Below are 9,666 nucleotides of genomic sequence, written 5' to 3'. Positions count from 1 at the left end.
TTTCTAAAACACTCTATGAATGTCATTTTGTGTTTTATTGTATTTGCTACACATCTTAGTGTTTAGGGTGCTTGATTTTCTTGCTAGAAAATAATTTTGAAACTTTCCATTGCGTAAGCGGGTACCTTAACCGATCCTTTTTCATGATGAATATGGTACTCGAGACATCTTCATCATCTCTACTTCACTGCTAGGACATATCTCGGATGATAAATTGAAGGTAACAGGAAGAAGAGTCTAAATTGACTTATTATATTGCATGTTGAAGCATTACAAAACTTTCTTCAAATAATTGTTCTGAGAAAGCCAAATCTTTACGTTACTTCTGTCTCGGTGAACTTGCGTCTCTAAAATCTTGTTTGCTGGTTCCAAGTCCTTCATATCAAATTCTCTAGCCAATTGTGCCTTCAATTCTTTATCTTTGTTAGGACCTGCTACCAACATGTCGTCCACATACGAAATCAAAATGATATAATCATCACCAGACCTCTTGAAATATGTATAAAGATCTGAACTCAGTCTGTTGTACCCCAGGCTCGTGATACAGTAATCAAATTTCTTGTACCAACACCTCGGCACTAGTTTGAGACCGTACATGGATTTTATCTATTACAAACCAAGTTTTCTTTGTCCTTTTTCCGCAAAACTTTCTAGCTGGAGCATATAGATTTCTTCTTCAAGATCTCCATGAAAAAAAGTAGTTTTCACATGTAGTTGTTCTAGATGTAGGTCAAACATCACACACAATGTCAACACTACTCTAACTGTTGTAAGCCAAATCACGGTAGAAAATATCTCATTGAAGTCAATGTCTTGTTTTTGAACATATATTTTACCACCAATCTATAGCACGATACCATCCCACTTGGTTATTGTCATCATGCTTTATCTTATAGACATATCTGTTACCAACGGTTTTCCTATATGGGGGAGCATATAGATTTCTTCAGAACCTTTCTCGATACTCTTGCATTCTTTTTCACTAGTGCCTAAAATATTGACCACATTTCCTTCAGAAACCTTTTCGATACTCTTGCACTCTTTTTGAAGTGTTCTTTACCGCCACATTTAAAACAATAAATATTTTTCTTCTTACTTCTTGACTTTGATCTACCACGCCTTTGGCTGCCAATGGAGTCACGATCCATAAATCTCTCTCTTATCATCAGTAAAGTCTATGTCTGCTTCGAAGTTACCAACCTATCTTTATCATTCCTGCTTCGACTTTTTTCTCTGAGAACTGCAGTTAAGACATCATCGAAGTTTAAATAGTTTGTGAGGATATTGTTGGTTAAATTGATGATAAGTTGATCATATGAATCTGGTAGACTTTGAACTAGAAGCTTCACATGTTTTTTCCCCTCTATTTTATGCCTCATAGAGGTGAGTTAGACAAATAGAGTATTTAGAGTGTTGATATGATGAGTCATTGATGAGAATCCCGTCATCCGGAGTATAAATCATTATCTATACAAAAATCTTATATGTAGTGACTTGACTTCGCACATTTTTGTTAGAATATCCCATATAATTGTTGTCGTCTTTATCTCAAAGATGCTTGATAGTATTTCGTATGCTATAGCCAAGTGTAAATTGACAATAACATTATTATTCATCTCATTCCATTTTTCATCATCTGTCATTTCCCTCGCTCTATCTTCAATCAAAAAATTCTTTTTTCTTAGAGGTGAGTTAGACAAATAGAGTATTTAGAGTGTTGATATGATCGGTCATTGATGAGAATCCCGTCATCCGGAGTATAAATCATTATCTATACAAAAATCTTATATGTAGTGACTTGACTTCGCACATTTTTGTTAGAATATCCCATATAATTGTTGTCGTCTTTATCTCAAAGATGCTTGATAGTATTTCGTATGCTATAGCCAAGTGTAAATTGACAATAACAGTATTATTCATCTCATTCCATTTTTCATTATCTGTCATTTCCCTCGCTCTATCTTCAATCAAAAAATTCTTTTTTCTTAAAACTGCTTATATCTTTATTTTCCACAACATAAAATTGTTCTAATTGAACTTTGTTATCTCGTACAGGGGCGGAACCACATGCTCTTATACCCGGGCTTTTAGCCCAGGTGGCCCAAATTTTTTTAAAAAAATTATATATAAATTTTGTATAATTTTGGAATAATATGATATTAGCACAGGTAGATCAATTTAAAATATTAAAAGATTATAGAGTTAAAAATTATAGTCCGGACAGAGCCATATTTCTAACTCTGCAACTGGTCTCGTACCTACTCAAAATTATATCTACAATGATTTAGTAAACTAGACAAAATAATCTCGTCTTAATAAAAAAAATATCAAAAAAATTTTTTTGTTGTGTAAGACTAAGGAGAAGGAAAGTGAAGTACGTGAATGATGACTATTTGTGTGACGTATTTCTTGCACACTGATTTGCGAGAAGTGTACCCACTTTCATGTCATGTGTCTCTAAGCTAATCCAATCAGGGATTGATTCAATTATATTTTGATGCAGCACCTGTGGTTTAAATTTTGTCTCCATTCACGGTTTTGTGTCTGCATAACTCATTAGTTATGTTTTGTGTTCAAATGAATTTCCATTAAATTTAATTAAATCAGCACTCTGTAAATCTTATAGACCCTGTTTTCTTATGTTGCTGGGTTTTTTTTTTTTTGTAATTGAATATCATATCTAACCCGATTCACAAAATTTATGAATCTCAGAAAATCATCTATCAAACTACATATATATATATATATATATATGTACGTACACACACACTCCGGGTGTGCGGGCGTGGGGTAAATATCTGTTCCAAAACCCGATTCACAGATTTTATGAATCTCAAAATATCATCGATCAAATTACTAAAACTGAATATGCCAACTAGTTCGTCCAAAATCATCTCATTGGAACAGGACGAACTCCAGTGCCTTGAGATGTAAGCACCGCTGTGATTATATGTACAGCTTATGTAAAAACGTTTCTAATTCTCTAACTGCCAAAAATAGCTTCCCTTGTTACAAGCCTAATACCACGCACCCATAACTCCGCCATTTCCTCTCCTCCCTCACACACAAAATGGACTTCCTTGTTCTTTGATGTGATCACATAGAAAATTCCAGGTTTACTACCATCGCCTTTCTTTTGTCTGCTTCTCTGGAAGCTTATGCTAGAGCCTACTTCAGCTTTTCGGCAAATGACATTTCGACAGCTCGAATTTCCCCATCGAAGTACTCCGGTAGATCCTACCATTTTAATGACCTTTGCGTGCGGAGATCCTTTCCCTCCCTTTGTGTGCTTTAGTACCGTAGCACCGCATAATACCAGCTTGCGTGCAAGTGCATTTAGGATGATGTTTTTGGCATCATTTTGCAGTCCCCCATATTTTCTAGAAAGTGATAACGCAGTTTCACCCTTCGCATTCTTCGCATCACAATGTGCTCCATTGGAGATCAGGAGTTGACACATCTCACCATTACCTTCCCTTGCAGCCAGCATCAGTGGCGTGTAGTCATCTCCATCTGAAGCGTTGATTTCATAACCCTTGCTTATCAGTAACTTCACCGCATCCAAGTCTCCATATCGGGCAGCACAATGTAACGCATAAAATCCTCCAGAATTGTGGTTACCCTTCTCGAGGGCAAAATCAAGCATGATTTTTTCGAACATATTTTTATTGTGACTCAGTTGAGACAAAGTGATGGCAGTCTCGCCAGATTTATTGCACAACTTCACATCAGCCCCAGCATACACAAGTTTCCTGAAGGCATCAACGTGGCCTTCCATGGCAGCGATCATCACTGCTGAGAAACCGAGAGCATCCTGTTCATCAAGATCAATACCTTTCTTTCCAATCAGAGATTTCAAACCTAGAATATCTCCTGATCGCACTACAAATAGAAAAGGTGAAAATGCAGATGTGTTGGAAGACATGGGCATGTGACCACTTCGGATTACATTCAGCATTATATGTTGAAACTCTATATGCCATTGATTAGACCTTGCAATACAAACCACAGTTTGGCTAGCTGTGTCAACCAAACCAAAGTCTGCACCTGCTTTTGCTAATACTTTAAGGCAATCTTCCTGCTTGTACTTGACACTGATTAAAAGTGCTGTTTCCCCGGATTCTGTTCTTGAGTTGAGATTACAACCAGAATCCATTAAACTTTTAAGCATCGTTGGAAATCCAAGACGAGCTGCAAAATGTAATGGCCTAAACTCCAATTTTTGAGTGGTCTCGACTGGAGTTTCTATTTGAGCACCACATTTTACAAGCACTTTCACAGCACCATCATTGCCACAGAGAATTGCATGGTGGAGAAGCGTTCTTCCATGATGACGGGCGTTTGGGGAGAGGTGATGGAGAAGCATCCGCAAGATTGAACCTGTTGCCTCAAAATATTCTACGGCACACCAGGTAATGGGGTAAGGCTCTGCCAGCCCTGCACCCACTCGAAGTTCCTCACCTGAAGCTGTATCCCATGACCATGCCCCAAGCTGCACTTTAACATCAGTTCTGGCTCCAGCCTTCGCTCCAAAAGTCAATAAAAGACAGAATGGATGTCAGTTTCTGTCCACAAAACGCAAAAACAAAATATTCTTTGAAGATAGTTTGCAGAGTGTGACATCACCTAGTTCTTAGACCAACAATATGAAATAATAAACAATTATGGTAAATTGTCAGCATAGATTGGTTGTGGTTCTATTTCATTCAAAACTTAAAATATGACCTTTTTTGCGTGGAATTTTTACAAGGTAACTGGGTATGCAATTTTTTTAGCAGAAAGTTTTCACCAATTCTTGAAACTTCCTAGATAAAAGTTGATTCATGACAAACACAAACTTAGCATCAATTTGCTTACTTCCAGCAGCAGGCGAACAACTGAGATCTGCCTACTGACCACAGCAGCCACAAGCGCAGTACAGTCAGCATTTGCGTGTAGACAAGGTTTGCATGATTGAAGCAATATGCGGTCAGTTGCATTCACATCCACTCCACACTGAAACCAAGCAACAAAATAAAGATGACGTCAGATTAGCAGATTGGTTGAGAAAAGCAAAAAAAAAAAGGTCAAGATAGACAAACATACATGAGTTTCCCATGTAATGTGAGCACAAAGAACAGAAATAAATTAATAGGAAACACACTTTAACTCATAATCAGTGTTGACTCAAATCTATGCAAGAAAATTCTTGATTACACACATACGATCTCCCTTCTTAGGTTCTTTTTTTTTTCCAAGTGAACCAGCAACATAAATGGGTAATCAACACAGCTAGGTGGCCTCACTAGTGCTATAATGTTGACTATGAACATGCGGGACTAACTGTAGACAAAGTGGGATTCTCATAGCAGTAACTTGACTTCACGAAAGGCATGGATAAAAGGGCGGAAAGACAAGTAACTTCCAAGACGCTCAATTTTTTAAAATAAATGATCGGATATTTTCATTAAATATATTCTTTATCTTAACAAATAGCTGATCGAGCTGTTAGCCAACAATTTTAATATCCCTAATTCATATTACCAAACATGTCAGAAATTTAACCTTCATGAAAGCTTTCACCACATCCACAAACCCTCTACAGCATGCCGTCACAAGAGCATGAATGGCAACATGAGGCCGTATAAGATCAAAACCCATAAGAAGCTTCACAGAATTTGATCGCCCATGATTGCTGGCCTCTAATAATGCTTCCTCACATGCTGGTTGAGATGCCCCAGCCTTGAGTAAAATTTCAAGGATCTCAAAGTGGCCTTCTCTTACAGCTGCTGTGGTCGCAAATCCCCTAAATAGTTGCAGGTTCAAATCAGCTCCTGCACTCTGACAATTTACAAAAGAATAAATTCATAAATCACAGCAGACAAAACAAGTGCACAAGACTCTGGAAAAAGACACAACACCAGTCTGAAATCCCCTTCACTCCAAATGCTAAATCAGTTTCGAAATAATTTGTAATTTCTTGCAAGAGAGCAACTAAAAGCAGCATGAGAGAAAGCTCCAAATACTTGCCTGTCCTCTCTAACTGTCAGATGACTCACATTCGCTAAGTCAATGCACAAGTTAGCATCATGCGAGGGTCATACAGTCGTAAAAGTTTCAATTTTATCAGATTAAGATTCCCATAGTAGCGCAAGAAAAATAAAGGCGAATTCAGTTTTATCAGAAGAAGATTATCATGGTAGCGCAAAAAAAATAAAGGCGAATTCAGTTTATAATATTTGATCACGGCAAGAGAAGTCTAATTAAATAAAAAAGAACAGGATTTAAGCTTTTAAAACAGCTAAAACCTCCTAATCAAGTCGTAAAGGCGTTTCAAAAAAGGAGTAGGAAAGAGAAAACTCGAGCATCGAGTTTTAAATTTTGAATAGAAAAGCGGAAGTCCCCATTCAAAATAAAAACCGAGATTTCAGCAATCCAATGTTAAATCATAGACACTTCCTTAATCAACAACTTCTCATCGAGAGAGTCCTGACACTGTATTGAGCGACTATTGAAAGAATTGGTAGAAGAAACTATGCATCTAAACAAAAAAAATGAGCAGAAACTGAAAGCAAATGATATAGAAATCAACAGCTCAAACTCAACATTGTCTTACCAGTAAGTTCTTAACGAGATCAATATTTCCATTATTAACAGCCACGAACAACGGCGTGACGTCAGTCCGAAACTCTTCGTAATCGACTCGCACCTCGCACGGTGACTCCTCAAGCAAAACAATCTCAGTCTTCCGGATCCTCAAGCACACAGCACCAACGTAGTTGACGTCAGCAAACGGATCGCCGATGCATTCGATCGCCGATTTCAGATCGTTACACAGCGCAGCTTCGAGAAGCCGCTGCGAGACCTCGGCCTGGTAATCCAGGGGAACCACCTGCTTCCCCGCGAGAAAGCCTCCGCCGCCGCCGCCGTGGCCGTGCCTCAATGCCATCATTTGATAGCGGAAGACCAGAGTAGCAGTGCAATGGCGAGTTGCCTGGTGGCTGGAAAGAGAATGGCGACACAGTAGTCGAGAAAGAGAAAAACTTGAAACGAGTGAGCGCCAGTGGCAGAGGTGGGGGTATTTATGGGCATATATTAAATATATAATAACTAATATTATATATCTTTAAAATAATTAAAAATATGGTACTAATGTCAGTTGGCGTGATTTCAAGGTTGAAATAATAACAAGATAATGATTTAGGTTGTTATTTGGGCAAATTTGTTGTTTTTTCTCAAAAAAAATAATAATAATTACAAAACCAGTTTAATTTATGACCCGTATAAAAAATAAATTAAAAACTCATACGAGACGAGACGATTTTATTGATCAATTTTGTGAGACGAATCTTCGACGCGACCAAATTCATGAAAAATTATTATGTTTATGTCAAAAATATTTCTACTCATGATAATTTTGAATCAGATCAACCCGTAACACGATACATAGAGAAAATTGTAGAGATTAATTATATCATTCTACTTGAACCAATAAAAATTGTGTCGATTAAATTTTATATTTAAATTATGTTCAAAAAAAATTATAATGAATTAAGTGCTTGTAAAACAATTCAAAATTCCGATTTCAACTTATATTATTTATTTGAAATTATTAACGATAGGAGTTATACTTATATTTTAATTTAAAATAATACGTTTTTTTAATCGAATTAGTTATAATATTTTTGAATTTTATGCTTAGATAACTTAAATTTTTTTTTAAAATAATAGAATTTTTAATTTATATGTGGCAAAAACTTGTGTGAGACTGTCTTATGGGTCGTATTTTGTGAGACAGATCTCTTATTTGGGTCATCCATAAAAAATTATTACTTTTTATGTTAAGAGTATTACTTTTTATTGTGAATATCGGTTGAGTTAACCCGTCTCACAGATAAAAATTGTGAGACTTACCTACTCTTTATATGTTTGGTATTTCTTAAAGGCTAGAATGTGATATGTTTGAATCAAATATCATATTAATAAAAAATACGATTTTCTCCAAATGTGGGGTTTCTTGCATATCTTGTGGAGATTTGAATGAACGGTCAAAATATATAATTCTTATTTCTTTTAATTATTGTCACTCCTTATATTTATGATTAGTTAATATTCATTGGTCATAAATTACATTTACAAAAGCAATAAAAAAAATATATGGCCGAAAACGCATATTCATTAAATGAGAAACCAAAATAATTTGAATTGTAAAAACGAGAGAAATTTTTTGAATTTTATTAACGCAAAAATATTACTTTTTTTAATTTTATTTATCTTTTCATTAGAATTCAAAGAAAAGTTTTTATATACATAAAAGATTTCTTTGATATATAAGTTGTCAACCCTACTTAATTTATTTTGTCCCTCATTTGCCTCAACTTGGTCATTTTTCATAATGTTTGGATAAAGTATAATAATACTTCAACAAGTTAGAATTGAAAAAAAAAACTGTTATATGATTTAAAAAAATTGAGTTGCACAATTACCATCAGTTATAGTTTTTGATAAAATATCAATTGCTCAAGTCATACAATTGATATCAAAATCAATGTCACATGTTTGATTTTTCACTGATTACAAGGATTGCAATTATTGAGTGAGATCTTTGATGTGCAATAAACGTCTACGCTTTGATCAAAGGTTGAATTAGCATTTTATGCGTCCAATGAGGTGTACACACGTCACAAAATTTGTGCAAAAATCAACATTTTTATATGATAATAGTAAATATATAAGTGTAATACATTGGTTAGTGTTGGTTTCTTTTTTGCCCTTTTCAGTTTCATGTGAAGTTGGTCTCCTTGCATGTGTATATATATGATCATGATGCCCCCAAAATATTCCACCGCGCTTGAGTTTTCATCCCGAGGATCTTAAACGTAACCCGTCGAGCACGACTTGTCCGAATTCGATACCATCTATAAACGAGCTCAGCCGTTCTTCTTGAACACATCGGTCGAGCACCAAGCCCAGCCGCACCCTTGAGGACCGAGCCCTGATGCTCGGTCGAGCTCTGTCACCAGTGTAGGGCTCGGCCGAGCCCGAGGTAGAGCTCGAGCCCTAGTGCTCGGCCGAGCACTAGTGGCCGAGCACCAGGGTAGGACTCGGCCAAGCCCCTGTGGCCGAGCCCTGGCGCTCGTCCGAGCTCGGGTAGCCGAATCACACGTATCCGAGCCCAATCAGCGCTCAGAGCAGGGTTCTGTTAAGCACAGATGCTTGTGACATGAATCTCAGGTCCGAGCTTGTTCATATCCTAAGAACTTTGTCACATGTCAAAAGCGTGAATAATCTTTAAATAGGCTAGAATCTCGTCGTATGATTAGATGTGACGAGGAATCCGGCCCGAACTGGCAGTGATGGGAGAAGAATTTAATTTTATAAGGAAATTTACCTAAAATAGACTTCGGCACGGTATGGGAAGAAGTTCTCTCAACCACTATAAATACCCATATATGTTTCATGGTTAAAGGGATCAAGATATTAACTTTCACCTATCACATCTTCCCATTTCTCTGTTCCTAAATCCGATCAAAAGGTCGAAGTGGTCGTGTCGAAAAAATTTTTGACACCTTCCAGTACCCATTAGTCTGTATAAACCGATGGTGCTCCATCCGCTCCGGTTCAAACATTGTTGATCTGAAGCTCAAGCTCACCAGACCGGACCCAGGGAAAAGTTGGTATCATCAT

General features: G+C 36.8%; 1 protein-coding gene across 1 annotated transcript; it reads right to left on the bottom strand.

The window, feature by feature from the left end:
• Nucleotides 1–2,893: 2,893 nt before the first annotated feature.
• On the bottom strand, nt 2,894–7,017 carry LOC142531889 (uncharacterized). Its single transcript, XM_075638160.1, has 4 exons — nt 6,596–7,017; nt 5,545–5,820; nt 4,858–4,995; nt 2,894–4,522 (listed from the first exon to the last, which is right to left on the bottom strand). Exons 1-4 carry the CDS (start codon nt 6,929–6,931, stop codon nt 2,984–2,986), a joined length of 2,289 nt encoding a protein of 762 aa, XP_075494275.1. The 5' UTR covers nt 6,932–7,017; the 3' UTR covers nt 2,894–2,983.
• Nucleotides 7,018–9,666: the final 2,649 nt, after the last annotated feature.

Source organism: Primulina tabacum, chromosome 17 (assembly GCF_025594145.1).
Source record: "Primulina tabacum isolate GXHZ01 chromosome 17, ASM2559414v2, whole genome shotgun sequence".
NCBI lineage: Eukaryota > Viridiplantae > Streptophyta > Magnoliopsida > Lamiales > Gesneriaceae > Primulina > Primulina tabacum.
Note: the sequence above shows the minus strand (reverse complement) of the source record. Positions and strands in the feature narration are given on the sequence as shown.